The sequence below is a fragment of the Acanthisitta chloris genome, unplaced genomic scaffold, assembly GCF_000695815.1.
Source record: "Acanthisitta chloris isolate BGI_N310 unplaced genomic scaffold, ASM69581v1 scaffold13328, whole genome shotgun sequence".
NCBI classification, from domain to species: domain Eukaryota; kingdom Metazoa; phylum Chordata; class Aves; order Passeriformes; family Acanthisittidae; genus Acanthisitta; species Acanthisitta chloris.
In genome coordinates, this window is record NW_008686543.1 from 1 (window position 1) to 23016 (window position 23016).

At 41.2% G+C, this 23016-nt stretch overlaps 1 protein-coding gene across 1 annotated transcript in view; it reads right to left on the bottom strand.

Moving 5' to 3' along the window:
• Positions 1 to 15172: 15172 nt before the first annotated feature.
• BRAF (B-Raf proto-oncogene, serine/threonine kinase) overlaps positions 15173 to 23016 on the bottom strand; it is a 56245-nt gene continuing 48401 nt past the window's right edge. The window contains exons 13-18 of the mRNA XM_009080200.1: positions 22326 to 22502; positions 20866 to 20912; positions 20163 to 20281; positions 19288 to 19419; positions 16348 to 16482; positions 15173 to 15346 (exon numbers count right to left, since the gene is read on the bottom strand). Coding sequence (XP_009078448.1) covers positions 15173 to 15346; positions 16348 to 16482; positions 19288 to 19419; positions 20163 to 20281; positions 20866 to 20912; positions 22326 to 22502 — 784 coding nt within the window. The remainder of the gene's footprint in view (positions 15347 to 16347; positions 16483 to 19287; positions 19420 to 20162; positions 20282 to 20865; positions 20913 to 22325; positions 22503 to 23016) is intronic.

Below are 23016 nucleotides of genomic sequence, written 5' to 3' on the forward strand. Positions count from 1 at the left end.
CTCAGGGTGACAGCTCGTAGTGTAACTGCTGCCGGTTCAGAATGATTGTCTGTGTGCTGTTCCGTGGGCTCAGCATCACCTAACCTCAAGGACAGACTCGGTTTCTGGAGAGATCTGTCCAGATGTTCCCTTAAGGTTTTTGTTTGTTTCCAGTTCTTTACTACTTACCCTGTCACTTAAGCTGTTGTGTCACACATCACAGCTCTGACAGCCTCAGTGACTGCTCAGGGCAGCATGGGCACTGTTGAGGAGGTCCTTCTGCTCTTAGTGGTGGGAACAGGGTGGGTGAGAAGGTTCTCAGGATTCTGTTCTGTTACTTGCAGGTCCCTGGAACTAAGGCCCCCGGAACCAAAGCTTTGGCTCCTGGGGCCTTATTTCAATAAAACTGTGAACAAAGTCTAAGCTAAATTGTGATTTTCTTTCGTTGGTTTTAGGGGAATGAGAGTTGCAGGGTTAGAAGTGTGTGGGAGTGTACTGCAGGCTGCAGGAACCTCTGTAGTGTCTGTGTGGTGTTGCCCCAAGAAATAAGGTGATACCTCCACGTTCAGAGACTGAGGTAAAACTTCTATGAATGCACAGTAGGTAACAGCCTTACCATCCAAGCTCTGCCAAGTAACCAGTAAGGGTGGGGGAAAATAGAACAGTTGCCATTGAAGCAGGGAAACCCAGAGCAGCTGGTGCCAGGCTTTTCCCAGGGCAAGGGGGAATTGCCCTTGGGTGCATGAAAGTCCAAAACAATCCTTGTGAAGCAAAACCCTCTGCAAAGGTAAAAGTGGCTTAGGGCTCAGCACAGCTCTCAGGGAGGCAGTGCTCCAGCTGAAGGGAGGTGGTTACTCTCTAGACACCTCTTGAGTTTAGTTTTTTTCCTGAGTTTCAACCCAGAGCAAACCCATCAAACTAACCTTTTCACTCCCCTTAACCACCTTAGTTCCACCTCTCCAACTTCATGGGGAGGAGGAGTGACACACTAGACAATAAACAATCTCCTTCAGACTTTTCCATGCAGTCAATCTTTATTATAGCAGTATTCTCATATTCACATCAAGTACATAGAACTTTTTGCCTTTCTTATAATACAGAGTTCTTTAAATAACTTTACACAGAAATAGTTTTCTTCAATCTGAATTCAGCTATCAAATTTTAATATGTTTTAAGTCTCCATGCTCTCTAACCAAACTGGACAATATTTCCCATTGTACAAATTTACATGAGAAAAACTCCAAAGTACAAATGAAGGGACAACAAAAGTAAAGGGGGAAGGAACAAACAAGAAAAAGAAGTTGTATTGGCAATTACAGGGGGAACTGGAGAAGGAATGAAGGGAGTTGCCATGACCTACGTAACAGGAAACCGAAAATAAACATTTTGTTATGAATTAAAAAATAAATACAAGTCTCAAAACAATTACTCCATTGTAGATTTTAAAAAGCAGCTATGAAAATCTACTAACACAATTGGGTTTTGTTGTTTTTTTTTAAGTAACCAGACTGGACCTTCTACTTTGCAGTCATAAGCCCCTTGCAAACCTCTGGTGGTCAAAAAAAATAGAGCTGAAAGGAATGTGTTAGCACAGAGTTTAGACTGGTGGGACATACATTTCATTGCACTAAGGAACAAACAAAAGAACAAAGAAATCAAATCTGTATATAAATTTCCCTTTCCTCTCCTTACTAGATACTTTGCCTCTCATAAACAAGCCTCTGTATTATGAGGTAATGCCATTGTCTTGACTATATATAAAAATAATAAAGTTTAAAGGATATAGATCTGGGTATCTATAAACTTTAAACGAGCCAGTCCTCTCTTACTCCCCCAGAGGGTCCAGCTGCTGAGTGCTCCACCCTCCGTCACTGCCCCACGCCGCGCTACCCCGGACACCCCTGCCCCTTCCCTCCTCTAGAACAGCAGCCTGTGCTCAAGTAAGAAAGAGAGACAGTGCAAGTGATGCACAACAGCTCACACACACCTAACACTTGCTCCTGCAAAACAAGGCAGAGGCACAGAAGGCAACAGTGGCCAAACTGCATGTATGTTTGGACAACGGGCCAAAGGGATCCAGTGAGGCATTAGATGGCTAAGTACTTTTGCAATTGCTCAAGGATAATGTCACCTGCTCAGCCCTGGGAGACATCACCCGGACTGGGGTGGGGAGGTGAAGTTCCAGCTGGAGGAGGTACACTGCACTTGGGGTTGGGATGAGCACGGCGCAGGTGGGCTGGCTCCAGCATCCCTGGGAGTGGCAGACCCTGCTCTAGAGGCACAGGGCAGCACTGGACCCAAAAGGATTTCAAGGGTGGCAAGACACATGGGGCAGGACTTTCCCCAATCCCGATGAGTGAGTTCAGAACAGCAATGTTAATTTGGGTTGCCAACACATGCAAGTTGGCCACTGTCAGGTTTCTGTCAGTTGAGAAGTGTGGAGAGGGGAGGAAGGGGAGGCAGGTAGGACACAAGGCTCATGAAGGAATGATGTGCTTTTTTTTGGTTGATTTTTTTTGTTTGGTTTTTGTTGTTTTTTGTTTTGTTTTTTTTCTAAAGGTTCACAGCTTTGAGTAAAAAAGCACATTTATTGCACTTACACTTTATTTTAGACAGAGTTAAATTATGCCCTTGGAACCCCCCACCATCCCAAAGTAACTCAACACCCAAGTTTGGTCCATTTTTCCCCCTAGACCCACATCCATGCCCGGATGATGGGCATCATTTCTTCCCCTAATGTTCCACTGAACTCCCAAGCACATAGATGGATTTTCTTTTCAACTAGGTTGAATACACAAATGCAACACAGAATGACATTTATCAAAACAAAACCTGACCATTTTCTAAACCCAAACAAACAAACATAAAGAAAACACTTATTTTTGTGGTTTACTTGCTCAAAAGTAAATGTCACACGAGGCTTATTCTAAAGTACAGCTGCTGCAAACACAAACTAGACAGAATGACTGGACAGGCTGTGGCTGACTCTGAAGGAGGCTGGATGAGCTGAACACACTGCTGTGGAGGCTGTGAAACAAATGCCTAGGTAGCTTAGAAGTCTCTAAACCCTCCCATCAGCTCCCTTCTCTTGGGGAAAGAATGTCTTTGTGATTTTGTTTAAAAAAAAAAAAAAAAGACAACCATCTTCTCACACGTACTGTTAGTGCAGAATTTGGGGTAGGTAGAATAATTCCAGATAGCTCCTGGAACAGAGTACAATGTTTTTCACTTTGCTTTCTGGAAGGAACAGAACCAAATTAAAATTGGTCTGATATTTCATATGAAAACAGACATAACTTCATAATTCAGACATAACTTTACAATTCTCAGTTATGTCCAAAGCCTTGCCCCAAAGAAGAAAAGGAAAAGATCTGAAAAAGTACTAATACCCAAACCCCTTATTTTGTCCTTCATGGACAAGGAGGTTAACTATGACACTGGTCTGTAGGTACTGCCAGAAGTCTGTGTAACCAGTTTGAAATGTGAACAGATCAAATTCACACACACTGGTTGACCCTCAGCTGACAAGACACCTACCACCACCTCCCACAGCTACTGTGCAACAACAGGGTACGACCACGAGGAACTGCAAGAGGCCCAAGGAAGAACAGAGGAAACCTGCTGATATTCTAGAAAACAAAACCTACTGTGCTTTCTGGGACAGGAAGCTGACTGTGTGGTCTGATACATGTGAACTTTGATTATGTGAGTACTAGCCATCAATTTCTCCTCATCTAGCTCTCATTTTTCATCTATCACCTCATTCCAAGCTGCTGTGACAGTTTAACTTTGGGCCTCTTCAGAGCTTACTATCACCTTTCTTTAACAAGATCTCTCTGTCTTTGGAGGGGGAGCAGGGCTTGTTTTTTAAACCAAATTATACTCATTTAACTGCTGAGAGAGCAGATTCCAAGCAGCAGGTTTACTGTAACTGAACTAGCTATCCTTCAATTCCTAGCTTTGAGATGATAATAGGAATTTTGGGGAATGCTCTCTGCCCTCCTTGCTCCCTTACAGAAGTTTACCAGTCCCTACAGTGATAGCTATATACAAAACTACTGCATCAGAAGTAAACCAAAGACACTGCTCTAGATTAGATACAAAGCACCTGGTTTACATTCTGTTGTACTTTTTAAGGTTGCAAAGGCACATGATCATTTGGCAACTGCAAAAACTGTTTTGGGGGATCCCTATGTAAACCATGTAACAGAGGGTCTTAGTAACTCTTTTCTGAAGAAAAGAGATGTGCTAGTTTTCACCTGAATTTGCTCTTGCTGTACTCTATATTCTGCAGCTTCTAAAGTTTCCTCCTTCCACAGGTTTGTAGTTACTGCTGCCACAGTGCTGACTTAGTAGCTGCTGTGTGAGTATCTTTAAAACTTAAATGCAAAGAGAAAGTTTGAACAACTTTGCTCTGCTTTTCAGATAATTTTATTTACTAGGCCAGAGGTAACGAAGCAATGAGGAAAGGTATTTAAAACACATGCCAAAACAAACACTGAGTGCAAACGCACACTAACAAAGCTGCAGTAAACAGAAAGTTCCTTTCCTCAACTTCTATGTAAACTGCATAACCCAAACCCAGAACACCTTCAGAGTGATGCCCTAAGAGTCCACCCATGTGACTGCTTTTTAACTTGACTGTACCTAGAAACTTTGCCTGTCACGCTGTGCTACCGGTGATACTTTTCTCGACAGACAGAAGACACATTGTCTACAGTACTATGAAGAGTTCGTGCTACACATGCTGCACTCACAGTCAAGAGAATTAAATCTATAGGCTGCAAAAGTGTGAAATGTCTACATGCTTCTTCCCTAAACTAAGCCCCTCCAGCTATCAAAACTTCAGTCTGTACTTGTTTGTGAGGTTTCTGGGGATCTGGCTTCCCTAAACGTTCTGTAACACGCTACTTGCATTTACATCACCAGGCAAACACAGAAGCAAACCTATTTATGTGAGATCTTCAGTCTACTTTTCCCCCAATTCGGGCATTTGCAAAAAGACATGGTGTTGATAAACGGTCAACATTTCAGTCATTTTATGTCACAAAGGCCAAATTCTGCCTCTAAGGAGCACATACTAACCCAAGTGATGCTGAGAGGCCAGGCTAAGATGGAAGTGTTTGGCCTTACACATTCTGCAGCATCATCAGTTGCTAGATTCAAGTACAAGAAAAGATGATTTTAGGTAAGAATGAAAAGCAGAAGTGGATTCATTTAATGACCTGCATGAGTTTAACAAAAAAAGAAATGACTGGGCTAAGAGTATCTGGGGCCATGTAGAATTTAATTCACACAGAAATGACTTTCAATGTAGCCCAACCTCTATACCCCTACCATTTGGTTTAAACTCTAATACCAGTTTAAACTAATTCCAGTTCCAGCAAATACACTGCAGGAAACAATCATGTACAGACAGGGAAGATGTGACAGGGAACAGGCCTCTTCTAACTATGGAAAAGGAAAGGCAGAGGGGAAGGTCTGTGTGTGGCTGATAAAGACATGAATAGCTGGGATTGGATACTGGTACTTTTGCAAATGGTTATTAAATACTAGATCCTGCAGAGCTAAAAGCAGGAGTATGACTGTCTAGCTGTTCGTCCCAACATGTGCACACAAAATAGGTATTAACATTTCCATATTATGATATATGCTTGTGGTTGGGACACCAAGGAGAAGCCTGAGAAATCAGGGGTAATGGCATGAATGTCTTGGTCATCTGAGTTCACTTCCTTCATCCCACTGCTATACAGGGCACTCATTGCTTGTCTACTCTTATCTCCCTATTCACTAACCGTCTACAGGGCACCTTATGACTGGTTCTGATGGCATGCAAGACATCCAGAAAAACTCCCAAAGGAACAGATAAAAGCAAAAATAATCCCAGTTATTTACAAACCACATTTCTTCCAAAGATTTGCATGAGCATGAGCATGGGGCCTCTTACAGACAAACACACATCACTGCAGCTATCTGGAGGGAAACAGACACATGTGAAAACCAGTAGAAATGCATCCTGAAAGGACTTTTCTAAACAGCAGCCAAACAACTTGCACATTCCTCAGGGAAAAAAAACCCCAAAACAAAACCAGAAATGAAACAGAAAAACAAAACTACAAACAAACAAACCCCAATTAAAAAAAACCAAAAACCCCAGAGATCATGTGTTATTTATAAAGTGCTTTGCATGGACAAGGATAGCAATTTTCCTTGTGCTTTTCCTATGGGCTCAAGAAGCATGTTGTAGACTAATGGGTAATCAATCTCACCAAAATAAGCTCATTTTAAGCAAAGGTAGAATGAAGTTCCTAACAGACAATCTTCTGCTAGCATGACTTTGTGGAATGAAACTAGGGCTTTTATCAAGCTCTGTGAAACAAATGACTGTTGAACCACCTGTCCATACTTGCTCCAGTAACAGTTTCTTTTGGGAGAACATTTATTTCCAGTATGCCCAACATGGACAAATGAGGCCACAGCCCATGGAGGGGCTGGAGCCAAGCATGGGGTGGAAGGAGAATGAACAGTGACATCTTCACCCTCTGGGAGCCTGTGCCTGGGAAATGCTCTCAGCTAACACCAGTGCCCCCAGGCTCCTTCCACCTCTCAGGTACTGGCCTCAGATGATCACCAGGGAGCACCTCCCCAGCCTGCACACCACTGCGTGCCATTAGCTTCTCCACACTGCAAAGTGGCTATTGCTACTTTTAAAATTCCTGCCAATCTCAATAAGGAAACACCTTACAGCATTTGAAGACCCATGGCAGACAAGAGAAAATTTGTGCTTTCTTTTTTTTTTTTAAATGCATCCTGTACACAAAATCAATTCTATTCATGTACCAACATGAATCACTTCATTCTTGTAGTGACTGTTAAGTCATTCACTATTGCTGTCTTGCTAATGTTTGTGGAATTAATATGAATACACAGTATTTCAGTTATAATTCCCACTTCAGATTAGTCCAGTCCCTATAAGCCCAGTAAATATTTACTGACAAACATGACAGACTACCAGCAACACCGCAGAATTCCAGGGGGTTAAAAGCACCTTCCACTACTGATGTGTGTTTCTCCCTTCCCCTGGGAATAACCTTCTGCAGACAGAAACAGTCTGACTCTCCCTTGGCAGGGAAGGACAGCATCCTCACCCAGTACATCCATGTTTAGCATGGACACCACATTCACACACATTTAACTCCTTCATTTATTGGTCAGGCTTTTGCTGAACACCCCCCACCTCCTTCCAGCACGAGCCTCCCTGCTGGGGGGTCAGTTCTACTGCCTCACCTGGAGCAGTACAGGGCAGATAGCAATCAAATTCTGAAAACTTCTGTCAGAGCTTGAATTTCTTTCCAATCTGGTCTGCCTTGCCTCTGTACAAGTAATTTACAGGTAATACCACATACCAGAGAACTCTGCAAACAGATCACACCACAAGATATTCTACTAGAGGTAAACAATGTGCAGAACTTTGCAAGTAGTTTTTTTCTTTCCTGACTGGGTAACTTGTCAAAAAGCTACCAACCATTTGAAAACCAGGACTGGAGGACAGGAAAACAAAGCACTCTAATGGAGATACCGCCACCTTCATCCTAGTTTGCAAAGTGTACAAAAGGGAAAGACAGACAGAAGGGACAGATGCCAGGGAGGAAAGCGATGAGAAGTAGTCAGCGTGGATCCAGCAAGTACCGTTTTGTTTTGATCTAACAACTTGCCATTAGGACAAGATGCTCCACATTTACACACACACTTATCAGAGGACATTGAATTAACAGGATAAAAATCCTTTAAAAAAAGCTCTTGAAAGTACCAAAACATAATTTTCGGAATGTCTAATTCTAGGGGTTTTTGTATTTGTATTCAATTCAACCTGAGAACTTTTTTCCCCGTTTATGAAAACATTACATATTGGTAAGGTACCTGGCATTAACCTGCACCCTCGTTTAAAATAAAACTTTTAAAGTAGGTACATACACCATTCACAGTCTGTATCAGGAATTCTACAGACTTCAGATGCTGTGGAAGCATCTTGGATAATTACATTGTATCATTTGATACAAAGGAAAAATAAAAGAGAGGACAATCGCGCTACATTGCTGTTTTTAAACTTCAGTTTGTTGCTGGACCAACAAAAGAAGGATCTACCTAATCCTTCCCAAAGATGTTGTATATGCACACACTGAGAAAATACTGGAAAAGGAAAAAGGTTAAGGATGGTGGTTTGTTCTTTTTAAGGAGTGGTAAAGCAAATCTGAAAAAAGGTGCAGCAGCATCCCCTTTTCCCTCAGATGAACCTCTTGGCCTTCAGAGTAACATCTTCCCCAGCTCCCATCACCCCACACTGGCAAGGAATGAAACCAGGTGCTATAGACAGACTGAGGTTGCCTGACACTGTAATATGGCGAAAAGGGGATACTGCATTGTCCATAAATCAGTGAGTACACCAGGAAAAAAAAAGGATCAGAATGGAGAATGATTCTTTTAAATTAGCACTCATCAGATTTTCAGCCTCTGATGGTTACGCTGTTAGAGGGAGAAAGCCGACCGGCAGACCATCCAAAGCAAGTCTCCTAGTTGCAGCAGCAGTTCCATCCCCTCATGCCTGAGCACCACAGTCAAACCACGAGTGCCCTCTCCTCTCTCCTGGGAATGATGCCAATGGCACGGGCAGCCACCGCGGGTCTCCGAATGCACGTGGTGCTTTGTGGTGAAGGAGAAACACTGGCAGCAGAGGATTCTGGTTCCCAAAAAGGTATTTTTTTTTCCCATTGTGTGTTGGACTGGCAGTTCCATTCTGCTCCACTTTTAAGCTTATGGATATCTTTTCTAAATGACTTTAGGTTTTGCGGAGCAGAATGGAGTTTGGATGTTAAGAAACTGTAGGAACACAAGACTTAAATAACAGAGTGGGTGCTGCCGTGGTGCTGTGGCTACTTGAACGCTGCAAATTCTCCTGTAGAGGGAGGACAAGAGCTTGGTTTAAAAAGGTGATTTCAGTTACTAGGCAGTCAAGAGATTTTTCTTTAGGCTAGTTGAACATCAGGTTGAATATAAAAGATGTTAAAAAATGCAAACTGTTAAAATTAAAGCACAAGAGAACACACAGTGAGAGAACATTGAATACAGACTGAGCATATTTAACCATCAAAGAACTGCTTGAAAGCAAGCTGTACCCATTCTTCCCAAGAAGTGTGAGAGTTCAAGCAAAGTAATTCATCATGCATTTGAAAATAAAATGTGTCAGCTGAATTTTACTTTTAACTCCTTATTGCACATATATCCTCCTGAGAAGCAACAATTTCAGTAAATGCATCCAACTGCAAACTAGTTTCTATTCTGCTGTAAAACTGGATTAATAAAAAAAAAGGACTATTTCACACATCCGTTAACCATTCAAGACCATATACAGTAAAGTGCCTGAATATAAAACTAGTCATAAAGAATGCCAGAATCTGGTTTAGAGACCAACATAGCAACCCTCTGAGAGAAAACCAAGAATGGTGACACTCTCTACTCAATCCAAGACCAGAAATTCAGCCACACTAATAAGGAGCACAACAAATACAGCAACCCCGTGCCTCCTTCAGAATTACTCAATAAAACCCAATGACTTGCAGTCCTTTCACATGTGATGATCTCCTGAAATTCTCCCTCATTTATTTAGTGTCAGCATGCCGTGAGACTGACTGCTAGTCCCATTTCAGAGAGCATGTAACTATGGCGCAGAGTAGAATTGCTGCCCAAAGTCTTTAAGGAGTTTGCCAGAAGCTTCAATAGAAGCTGAATCTAAGATCCTAATCCTCTTAATCTTATAGTTTAGCCAAAACAAAATTCCCTGCCACCCACCAAGAAACTGTAGTCTATGGGATTTCTAGTGAGGGGTGTCCAACTATGCATAACCAAAAGGACTCGGGAGCAAGAGAAAAAGAAACACACATAACTTCCCTGTGTTGGGCTTCATAGGAACTTTGGGTTAGTTTATGCCACTTTCTTGACAGCACTTCTCAGAGCTTTCCTAACACTGAAGGAGTGATAAGCAGGCATAAGAGACCCTTTGTTCTGTTCAACAGAAGCGTGTTGAATGCCATCACATCCAAACAACTGCTCCCTATCTTGGGTGCCCCTCCATCTTTTCAAGAGAGACTATTGTTGGCTTTGTTTTTTCTCAAGATTATTGTTCTGAATATCGGAAACAAAACAGAAACATCCCTGCAAACAAGATTTTAGGCTTACAGCATTAATTCCATGGAGTGTCTTGCTCTCTAAAGAACTGAACCATGAAGAGTCATCAGCAGTCTGCATGAGGGGGGGAAGAAAAGGCATCTAAAAGGCCTGGGAGGAACAGCTGATCCAGTCTAAGGGAACTTGAAGAAAGCAGGGAGAGGACTTGGTGTGTTGTAGGGAGTGAAAAGGGAGTGCACCCAAGGTCTAAAGTAAGAGTGTCTGGCTGGGGCTGTGACACACCTCAGGCTCTGTGCACCTTCACAGACTGTAGCAGCAGGTTTAAGTTATAACAAAAGGATCTAATTGCCTATTTTACTAGTTGTACCAACAGATCAAACTCTTGCTCTGAAATACTTTAAATATTTGATAACTTTTTCTTGCTTCTTTCTGACACATTTCACCCATCTCCCAACTCGCTTCACAGTATCTTCTAGAAACTCCTCAAGTTTTGTCCTTTTTTTTCTTTTCAGAGGACAAAAAAGTCATCAAGTATTGCCTGTGAGGCCAATTTTTAAGAATGACATTCATGCTTAGCTACACTTTCAAACCATGCTCTACTTAATTTATTTTTCAGTCTGCCTTTCTAAGCTGCTGATTAAAGATCAATTTATAAACAAGAGATTGTTCCCTCATTACTCATCATGTCCTTCTGCCCATTTCTAGTAATAATTCAGATTTTAATAGTCATATAGGGATTTCAGAAGAAAAAAGATGAACCTTTAATCAGGAAAGGGCAATGGAAAAACAGAATGAGAAGTCAAGAATTATTTCAGATAGAATGGTAGCTGAAAAAAGGTAATTTTTAGACTTTCTTGCCATTCAAATAAAACCTTAGCAAACATACTTTCTTTGACAAGCTAATGCTACATTTCTCCTTTCAAAATTCAGGTGCTAATCTGATCTCAAATCAATAGGAGACCAAAATAGGTAACATATTCATCTAATAATGGGATTATGTTGATTGAATGTGTATAAAATGTGGTTGCCAGCAACAGCTTTCCCTGGATGAGGAATGTAGATGGTTACACCTACCCATGTACAGGAACTTTCCATCTCACTTGTGTCGACAGGACTTTCTGAGGAGGAGCTAAAATGCTTCATGACACCCTTTCTGTTCCCAAGATGTAAAATATTTATAGCTGGCTCTTTTATCATCCAAAAGAAATCCCATCTGAGGAAAGCGGGAGAAAACCACAGGAGAGACAAACTCTTCCTGAGACTAAGCTGCATACAGATAAATGAATTCACATGAAATGTGAATTCACATGAAATGAAATGTGAATTCACATGAAATGTGAATTCAGCATTTTCTTGCAGGACAGCAAGCTCCTGCCTGAGAGCAATGAATGGGCAAAATGAAGATGGTGTTAGGAACACGACTCAGTGTGCCCTGTCTTGTGGGAACAGGATCATCCTGATTCTGCCCTGCTAAGTCTTTGGACTTAGTTCTGTAATGGTCAATGCTAATCTGAACTGGGACTATTGCAGTCCCACTCTCTGCTGACCTGAGCTGCAGAGCAGTGACCTGCTCGTTGTGCCACACCAGCACTACATGACCCTGAAGAAAGATGGCTCAAGGAGCTGCCCTAGGAAATGCTAGCTCAGGCTGGTGGGCAAGGAGAGCTTTCCAACCACTTTTTGGATGGCTGCTCTGTTCACCTTGGGGGGCAACCCACTGAACTGACTCATGGAACTGGAGCATCTGCCAGTTCAAGGGTAAGGAGCCGAGCCATGGCTGCTCCAAGTGAGATCAGCTCACCATGAAACCATACACTTAGCAATTTGTTATGTGAAAAGCTGCTTTTTACCAAGCAGAACTTCAGATACCTGCTTTGACTGGTAACAAAGAAATTCCTTTCCAAAGGATGGATTGCATCTGAAAATATACACATCTTACAAAGCCCTTTCAAGTTAGCTGCTACAGTCTTTTCACCCTCCTCACATGCAGAGCAAGTAATTATTTCAAATGCACACTTTCAAAAAATCTCTACTAAAAAGACAATCAAGACCTTTCATGTTGCCTTCAAACAATATATTATAAGGGCATGTTCTGAATGAACCTGCTGCCCTCAATCCCTGCACGGATTTAAAGATGCAGCTACCATTCCCTACTCTCACGAATTTATCACTTACCTGACTTCATGAGGTTTCTGAGGTATATACACAAAATCCTAACATTACTATCCTGAGGTAGATGCCTGTTCCTCACAAAAATTGCAAGAAGAATGGTTCCCTTCCAGGCTTGTGCCAGCCTTACCTACTGAAATAGAGAGTGATTTTTCAAAGGCAAACACCAGACTCCAACACCTTGCCTGGATTACCTTCAGAGACACAGAAAAAAAGAGGCAGTTTTCTGCTGGATCTTGTGCTGATCTTTTGTATGGATACCACTCACTGGGTAAATAAAAATTTTGGAACATCTAGAAGGCATCAAGACAGATTTTGCCTCTATACCAAGACAGAGGGAAATAAAGAAAAAAGGAATCTCATCTAGTATAAACTCTTCCTCCAGAAAAGCCTGGGAGCCTACAGACCTGTTTTCAGGACCAATAGGTATCTGTTTCTAAAGAATATAGCTGAGTTGCACCTTTGAGAACCTACACCACAGGTGTAGTTAGGCATCTTCATCCTACAGATGTTCCCAAATCTCTTTGAATCAGCCATAACAAATTACAGAAGTCAAACCTCTAAATGCCTTCATGCCAGATAAAATTACTGATCCACAAAATCCCTTTAGGCTTCATAAAAATTTTAGGGGGAAGCTAAAATCACATTATGGCCATGGACCCCAAATCATGCTCGATGTGTAAAAACAGGTGACACATGAAGAAGTCTAATGCACTGCCCATACAGCAGCAAATGGGACCAGCATGTTTTCCCCCATAACTTAACAACTAGGAGGATAATACTGCTCCAAGGAATAACTTGTTTGAACTGATCTGGCAGACCTGAAACAGAGAAAGCTTGGGCAGGGCAGTGATGATGGTTCTGCACTCTCTGTGACTTCCCACATGGTTAAGACTTTTCTGTGTGGGATGCCACATTTCTAGATTCTGCAGGAGACCCAGTAACAACCTCCTGCTCTGAGATGGGCATTGCAGCCTGTGCTGAAAACAATACTCCAAAGCCTAGGAAACATTCCTCCTCACTGTCTAGAATAAATACATGAAAAAAAGAATCAGAGTGGAAAACACTTAAATCCTGTTTCCATTTTAAGGTAAGCCTGCCAAATTGAGGCGAAACTCCCAGGTAGATGGGAAACATTCTCTAAAACAGTAACAACATTGTCCTCCACAACTATTTCAATAGAAAGGAATTCAACAGCTAAATTTTTGGGATTATGAAAATGAGAAAAATTTGCTCCCAAACTGTTCCAACAGCAGAAGTCAAAAAGACCATTAGAATCCAGTCAGAAAATGCAGAAATTGACTACATCTCTTCAAGCTCTATAAATCTGTTTCCCAGTCTTAAAAGACTCAGTTTCCAGACAGCAGAAAACCAAACCTTTTTGGAATTTCTGATCTATTTCAAAAACCTACTACTAGCAACATGTAAACCTCTCAATGAGTATGGCAATCAGAAGCCACTGAGAACAGTCCTGGCCCTGAAAGTCCTAACAAGTGCAGAAACAACTTGTTTCTGATGCAGAAGAATCTGTGAAAATTACTAGCTCAGCAGTTCAAACCAAACTAAACCACACAACTCATTTCAAAACATGTAACAGCACTGTCAGTACATCTTGTTTTTGTATCCAACATCAAAGACTGATGTAACCTGAAGCACAACTGATTCACCTGTTCCACAGCAATGCTCCAGAGAAAAATACAATCTTCAAGTGAGCAGGCAGGATCGTGCTACGGTGTCTAACCTTTCTCAGTCAGAGATCTAGTCTGACTCGCCTCTAGTCAAAGTAGCAGCTTTTCTACAGCAGTGAAAAAAATCCATTTGTCACTGAGCAGAAGCAGTTCAGTGGCATTCTTAACAATACTAAAATAATTAAAACCTTCCACCTTAACAGAATTTGTGGTACAACACTGATCTCCATGAAAACAATTGCTTTTTCAAATCTTCTTTTCCTATTATGGGTGTTAGCAGCATTTTTCTCTTAAAGTATTCAGTCATGCTTGAGATTTAAAATGCTTGTTTAAATGTTGAAATCTGTGCTAATTGAAGGACACAGGCACCATTACCAGTAATAGTCTTGTAGTTAGGCAAAAGCCAATTCCGAACTCTTTCTGTGTTGCATTGTAATAGAACCTTTAGGGATGGTCTAAACTAGAGCAGGTCAGAATGTTTAGGGAAAAATAAAGGGCAAAAACCAAACAAGCCACCACTCTTCTGCAGGAAGAGATGTTCCCTAAACAGCGGTTGTAAACAACTATTTTAAGCTTCAGCTTTCAAAGTAAGAGTCACATGCCATTCAGGGCTTTCTTTACATTCTGTATTGTATCTGCTCACTTCTGCTGACCACAAGAAGTGTTGACTGTGTTCAGCCTTGAAGCTAAGTCTATTTTTCCAATTGCTTCCCAGATATGAATAGCATTACTAATTGAAGAATCTCAAGATTACTGCTCAAATATAATGACCTCAACTGAAGTAAAAAAACCCCAAACACACCACCATAACTTGAGTAGATTAAAATCTAATGCACTCCTGAGTAACTAATTCCAAACAACAAACCAGGCAAAAATGACACTCGATGGGTTTAAGGAGGTTTCTGCTTGTTTTGAAGTTACTTTTCCCATGTCTCTTATGTGATGTTACAATTCTTCTTGTGCCAGCTGTTCCCAGGGCACTCCTTACTAACACAGACTTTGTGCTTGGGACACTCAATGCCCAGTGTTAGGAGTCTCTGTTTCCTCAGTAAACCTTACAAACACAGGTGGTAGGAACTGAGACCGTACACGTGCTGCACTCACAGGAACACACCAGCACACAGACACACAGGCACATGCTTGCACAGTTCTGATCAGTGCACTGGGAACCCACCGTAGCCCCCTGCTTGGATGGGCGTTTTTGGAGAAGCACAAGCATACAGACTGAAGTCCTCTGTCTGGAAGCCAGCCCGGTTCAATGAGGGCTCAGATGCACTGCGGTGAATTTTTGGCAACGACCGGGCCAGAAGTTCAATGGAGGCAAGAATCTAAAACATGGAGAAAATAAAGGGATCAAACCTGCCATTCCAAAGTTGTAACTCCCTCTTAAACCCAAAGGCACAACACACAAAACCCATTTAGACGCTACTTAAAACAGAATTTTAAGAAACAGATTACTGTGTTCCACTCTGATGTTTATATTCCCAAAAAGCTGAAGAGGCCAGTTTGAGCATTTCTCCCTTTATGATGACATACTGATTTCCCTCAGTAAGCACAGGGAGTATTTGCTTTTTATCTGGCTCCTTGTCCATGCACTAGCACCTCTCCATGCCATCGCTGCCAACAGCCCCAGCTTTGGCAGCAGTTTGCTTAATACCATTTACCACAAAGTCAGCAGAGGGAGCTCCTTGTTTTTGAAAACGATTTGCTTAAATTCAATAGAAAAAAAATCAGACTCCCCCCATCACGAGCTTTTAGAACGCAAACCTTCCTCAGCAGACATGATGAAAACCAAGTTTTGTGGCAAAACTATCAGTTTCCCTTCATAAAGCTTGGGGTAGAGCAAGAAGGGGGTATAAAGGTTTCTGAGAACATATACCAAGTTCTAACGTCATAGAATCACAGCATTTTTAGGGGTTGGAATGGACCTTACAGTCTAGTCCCAACCCCCTGCCCTGGGCAGGGACACCTCCCACCAGAGCAGGTTGCTCAAGGCTTTGAACACTGCCAGGGTTGGGGCAGTCACCACTTCCCTGGGCAACCCATGCCAGTGTCTCACCACCCTCACCAATTTGTGAGTCTAACTGTAATTATTAATTTCACTGTCTCCCAGTTGAAACTCTCTCCAACATATAAATGTTTTTAAAATACACAGGTCATTTTAATACCTGTGTTCTGAAATTAAAGTAAGCACTTCTAATTAAACAGTACTAACCAGCCACTGGACCAGTGCTCTTACAGCACTGACCAAAACCATTAGGAACTGGCCACTGAGTTGATAACTTTGAATTGTAAAGGCTATTGATAGCTAAAGAGGAGCCTTTCTCACCTGTGGAAAAAGGGGTCTCTCATCTCTTTTCTTTTTTAAGCATTCTGCCATTAGTCTCTTCATAGCTTTTGGACAGTTGCTCCGTACTTTGCTGAGGTCTGGAGATAGGTATCCTCGTCCCACCATGAAAATTATCTTTATTTAAGGGGAAGAAAGATGAAAGGGGAAGAAGTTGAGTTCATAGAACAAACAGTGACAAAAGGTGAACATCTTTCTATACTATTTTAGTTCCAGCAGCAAGTTTTCTGCTCCCAGCAAACATTATCTGGTATTGAAATTGCCAAATTTCTTAGAGTAATTCTTGCTAACCTATTCAGTACAGAGAAAAAATTAGATCTTTCCTCCTCCTCCTAAGTGAGATTTCTGTGAAACTTGAACACTAGTAAATGGTTACCATTTATAGCAATAACCATCTAAGGAACGGTTCTTCGGTGTCAAAAACTGTGACAAAAACAAGAATAAGCAACTCTGTGGCAGGAACAGAATGTCTAAAAATAAATATTCTGCTAAAAGAAACATTCTGGTTTATATTCTAAGTCAACAGCAAGTTCCCGCTGAAAGGTATTTTAAGGAACACATGGACTTCAGATATTAAACCCCCTTACCTTTTGAGAATAAATTCTGTCACTTACTTTTCCACCACAAAAGCTTATTCTTGACATGTGACCACCTCCCCCATGGCCAGGAAAAAACACAAAAGAAAAAGAGAAACTGCCTCTCCTCTGCAGAAGAGGAAACAGACAGGCCTTGTTTTTCTACAGTAACTCTTTGAACAGGGAAGGTTTATTTTTCACCTAAGGATAAAACTGAAGCATAAAGCAAAGCAAACTGATTGGAAGCAGGAAAACAAAGCATAAATATGGTTAATGGTCTCTTGTATATATAAAAAAACCATCAAGCATCATCAGGTCAAGCCAAGGTTGAATGCAATGTGGTTTGAGCACTGACACCAAACAGCCCTTCCAAACCAGCTAATCAAAGATCCATTCATGCTGCAGCAGGTGATCACTGCCTTTTTTCAATACCCACACAGACCCAGCAGGTGTATCACACCTTCTATCTAACGAACTGGAACTATTTCAGATCTTCACACTCAGGGAAAAAACCAAGACACCCCTCATGTTTCAAGCATGCTATACATGTTATATATGCTAACACAGTCCTGGTCCTTTTGCAACTTTCTGATTCAGTCACATCTGTGTTGGCATCAAGGAGGAGTATAAAACTCCCATAGGGTTTCTTTAGAAATCCCCATGTGCCAGAGAAGTATTTTGTAGTAGACACTTGTCTGCCCTGTCCTTACCTCTGCTGCAATGGGACTTACCATCACCTAGAACTTTGGATTTTCTAAATAATTACACAAGTTGAAATTATTCAAAATTCCTTACTATTTATGTTTTAAATACTCTCTTTACAAATAATACAGGGATGAAACTTTTATTTCAAACTAGCAAAAAGAGAATATCACTACAAACAGTCCTAGTATGTCTACAAAAACCAGTTGAGGTGAAACACTCTAAGGTGTAACAAGAATAATGCTCTGCTCACTGAGAATCTTAGTTGTGTTACAGTAGCTGATGTAGATGTGCTAAAAAGTGAGGAATATTTACAGGTAATAGAGAGGGAGTGACAAAACTCAAGACATTAGATCACATTTTAGTGTTGGCTTCACCTGCAATTTACAATTTGTTTCAGCACTTAACTGTGAGCACCCACATCACAGGGGTCACCTTTCAAATCTCAAAAGGTAACAGCAAAACAATGCTGAGTACAGTTTTTAGAAGGCTGGGCCCATCTGGCCAGGAATCCAGACATTTCCCTTCTTTCAAAAGGCAAAGCCAAAATTATGAAAAAAATAAATTAAAAAGGAGGAGTGACTCCAGATTTGATGAATTGGGATGAAGTGTTCTGGCAGATATGGAAGCAGCCTCATAAAATGGCATTCACAGATGAACGTTGCTATGGTTGCAATTCTCAAGTACTGACGGTGAAAAAACAAGGGATGAGGACACAGAAGCAACATAAATACATCACTGCTCAGACACAGAACAGCTTACACCACAGATCTTGATGCATAGATACTATTTTCAGGCTGGGCAGAAATAATGAATCAGGTATGCCTTCCCAAACGTGCCCGTCCTGTGGAGATAGATTACAAGCCTGTGGAATCATTGAGACATAAGGAGTATTTGCTCACAATTAAGTAATCTTCTTACAGGATTCACACACTCTGGGAAGTCATATACTCCATCAAGCAGGATTTGAGAAATGCTGATATCCTGAAATTCAGTTAGATGGTGCACACATTTCTCAAGATTGAAATGAATATAAAACATTCAGCAAGACAATTGCTGTTCTGTTTTGTCAATCCTCTTATTCAGTGCCTGTGAAGGGCTGGGGGGAAAGAGGAATAACTGAACACATACATGGAGGATCATTTCGCCCTTGCAGAACTATTCTAAACTAGATTAGTATTAAGTAACCTGCTCTAAAAAAATATCCTGGCGTTCAGAAGCTGAAAATCTATACTTAAAATAAAAAAAGAACACAAAAAATACCTCCAAAGAAGTAAGTAAATTGGTGCTATGTGGCTGAGGCAGATCTGCAAAATGCAGAAATGTCATCTCACAACATCAGAATTGGAAACATCAAACACACACAACTTCAGAAGGTGCACTACCCAAGGCTGAATTATCTCTGTTTCAGGTTCAGAAGCTGAAAATCTATACTTAAAATAAAAAAAGAACACAAAAAATACCTCCAAAGAAGTAAGTAAATTGGTGCTATGTGGCTGAGGCAGATCTGCAAAATGCAGAAATGTCATCTCACAACATCAGAATTGGAAACATCAAACACACACAACTTCAGAAGGTGCACTACCCAAGGCTGAATTATCTCTGTTTCAGGCCACAGTTGATTGAAGTCAATCCCTTCTCTTACCTGGTCCCTGTTGTTGATGTTTGAGTATGGTAACTGTCCAGTCATCAGTTCATAAAGAACAATCCCAAACGCATACACATCCGACTGAAAGCTATATGGGTTTTTATCTTGCATCCTAATAACTTCTGGTGCCTGTACCACAAAAGGGAAGAATTAGGTTTTATTTCTCTACATCACACTGCACCTCACATACCAGGAACAAAACATGGACTTGCCCAGAGCATAACAGTTGCAACACTCTGGCCTTCAGAAGTCACTGGATTCTACTAGAGAGCGAACGTTGACACGACCCTCAAAACCCTTGGTTCATTTTAGCTTGGTGATCCCTTTACTCCTCTATGACAGAGCAAGATGACCTTGTCTGGGCTGAGAAGATACTTGGAAACTAGAGTTGTAACAACACTGAAAACATTGCCAACTAACAGAGCTGTAAGTTTTTCGGGGGAGAAAAGGAGAAAGTGGAGTTGCACAGAAGGTGGTAGTATGGAGTAACCATGCCTGAATCCTTAAAATTTAAGAACATCTTACTTTTAGCAGAGCTAGTGCCTCTACTCCTTTGCAGGATGTTTTGCATGGCTTTTCTCACCTTCTCCTCAACCTTGGATTAATGATACCCCTTTTCCTTAGACACTGTTTGCTTTTCAGTTTAAACCTCAGAACAAGGATGAAGACACTAAAGGGTTTTTGCTGACTACTGGAAAACACATGCTTAGAGAAGAATTGTAAAGCATTCATTTAGTACTTCATATTACTGCTTGTCTTTTCCAGCTTAAGACAGCTTGTATATGTCAGTGGGCTGGAGGGAGAGTTGTAGAAACTACGGCCAAAGGCAATGTCATTTGTTGAAACAAACTCACCACTTCCCCCTTGCTTACCATCCAGAGAATAGATCCAGACAACTGTTCAAACTGTTGGGATCCACTCCATCGTGATTTCACTGTAGCTAGACCAAAGTCACCTATTTTTACTGTGAGGTCTTCATGAAGAAAAATATCTAAGAGGGAAATGTTAAGGGAAAGCAGACAAACAGTACTGGTCCTGTCCTACAAGAACAATTAACAGCTACAAATTTGCAACATTAACATGACAGTTTTAACCATTCACCATCCCTGAAGGAGGTTTTCATATCACACAGGTTCTAAGCAGCCAGCATGGTGAATTATGGCACTCAAGGGTTTCACAAGTAATGACTGGGCCAGTGCTGAACAGACCATGACCAGGTGGCTTTCTTGAAGTGCCAAGTACTTTCTTGAAATGCCAAGTATGAGTAAAGCTGGAAATATTCCATGAGTGAACTGGAATAATCTTTCACTACATGTAGAAACCAAAGGATGGAAAAAAAAATCTTTGTGATTCCACCCCAAAACTTCCAATGTTATTGCAATCAAATCAATACACAGCAAACATCCCTTATTTCGCTACTAGTGATATTACCCCTTCCCAATGAAATTTCTACTTGGAAAATATTCACACATGAACAGCTTTTCACATCAGTAAGTTAATTTCTGGCAGAAAAAAAAAAAAAAGGAAACCAGGAATAATGTCACATTCTAGAATTAACTCTCTGGGAAAGGATACTATTACTCTTGAGGTCTCTGTGGATGATTGACTTGGCATGCAAATAACTGAAAAGGAATATAATAGATTAGATGGGTTAAATAATATTTTACTGATCAGCAACTCAAAATTCACTATATTACTGAAATACAAATTCAAACTGCACATATTTATCAAGGTAGTAAAACTTTAGCTACCCATGACAGTTCCTGCAACATTCACAGGAAGAAAACCCCAAAAGTAAAATAAAGCTCAGATTTCCAGCTAAAACCTGATGCTACTGAGAAATGAAACAATTTTGCTCCAAATTCTGCTTTCCAATTCTAACTCAATATTTACCACAAAAATAAAAGAACTTCAATAGTTTTTAACATGCCATTCAGTGCTGAAAGTTCAGCCTCCCAACCTTAATGGTGATTGCCAACACTCTGCAGGCTGCTCTCAGCCTCAGGTAAGGTGTTTCCAAATTGCAAGAGCTAAATCTGCTTCTCAGTCTCAGTGTGTACTCAGGTATGCTGACTGCTTTTTAGTACAGCAGTGAAAAAAAGATGCCCTGATTGCAGACTGGATAAATAGATGGCAGGGAACACAGAGGAGAGTACTTGCCCCAGAGCATAGATATAGCCTAATTTAGGCAACTAGCCTCCCAGGGCTCTTTGTTTAGTCAATGAGATTGGCACAAAACTGCTGGAAAAGCCCCAATTTATTTCTCTGCTTTGAGTCATGCTCATGAAACACCTTCTGCATCTCCACTACCTACAGATGGGGCCTGGGGAGATGAGCAGGCTAACAGAAGGCTGAGACTGGTTTCTGCAAACACCTCCCCACCTCTTGACTAAAAATGTAATAGAATACTTAGTAGAAAAATGGCACAATGAACTGCAATCATCATCGTGGTTTTTCAGCTGGAGGGCGATTTCTCTGATCTTGCAGCAGTGTTCTGATTCTCACACACAGTATTGGGCTAGTTTGGTAAATTCTCACTCAATGGCCATCTATGGGAGCAAGGATTATTTCCAAACCTTAGAACAAAACAGGTAAGCTTTCTTCAAATGCTGAAATCTGTTATTTAGAGAGTTACAATAGTTAAGAGAAAAGGACAAAAAAATTGCTTCTTTTAGATAACAGGGCTGGGCTGTCTGCCCTCTGCACATCTTACAGAGTTCTGTCCTTTCATTCACAGGGAGTTTCTTTTTAAGCTATGCTTTACCTCCTACCCTATGACTATGTGCACTGAAGTTTGTAAAGATTCCACCATTTAAGACTGTGTTTCCTTGATGATTTGTATTTCCCTATGTTCCAAAAAAAAAAAAGGACAAAAATTCTATTTTACTAATCAGAATAGTAAACACCTCACCAAACGCTTTGAGAGTGGACCCTGTGAGCAGATAGCTGTCCTTGTTTGCCAGCCAGCCAGGGTGGGAAGAAGACAAGTCAACATTGCCCTAGTGCCCATTTGCAGACAAGTAAAAGACACTTACTCCATGCCTTGTGCAGTCTGTCGTGCAATATCAATTAGCTTGATCATTTCAAATTTGGTCTCAATGATGTGTAGATGGTGATACAAGCTGGACCCTTCACACCATTGTGTAACAATAGCCAACTGGGGTTTTGTTGAATAACCCATGAAAAGCAGGATATTCACATGTCGTGTTTTCCTGTTGAAAAAAACATAAAACTCAGGAGGAAGTGAGGCAGATCAGGAAATCAGGAAAAACCCCAGGCAGATTTATCACAATCTACATACATATTTCCAAACAGAAGTTGTTGGGTCAATCTCAACTTTTACAAAGATAACAGGATAACCTTTCAGAATCACCATAGAATTTAAGGGTTGGAATGAACCTTACGGACCATCTAGTCCCAACCCCCTGCCATGGGCAGGGACACCTCCTCACTAGATCAGGTTGCTTAAGGCTTCATCCAGTCTAGCCTTGAGCACTGCCAGGGTCAGGATTGCCACAGCCTCCCTGGGCAACCTGTGCCAGTGTCTCACCACTCTCACAGTAAAAAACTTTTTTCTCACAATCTTGCTAGATTAACAAATTATTCCAGACATTAGCCTTTGCTATCATAATGACACAGAATACCTACTTTGGGGTCAGCACTGCTTCCCCCAAGCAACACAGCACAGGACTGCCCAGAAAGATGCTGTTACCTCTAGGTCCCCAT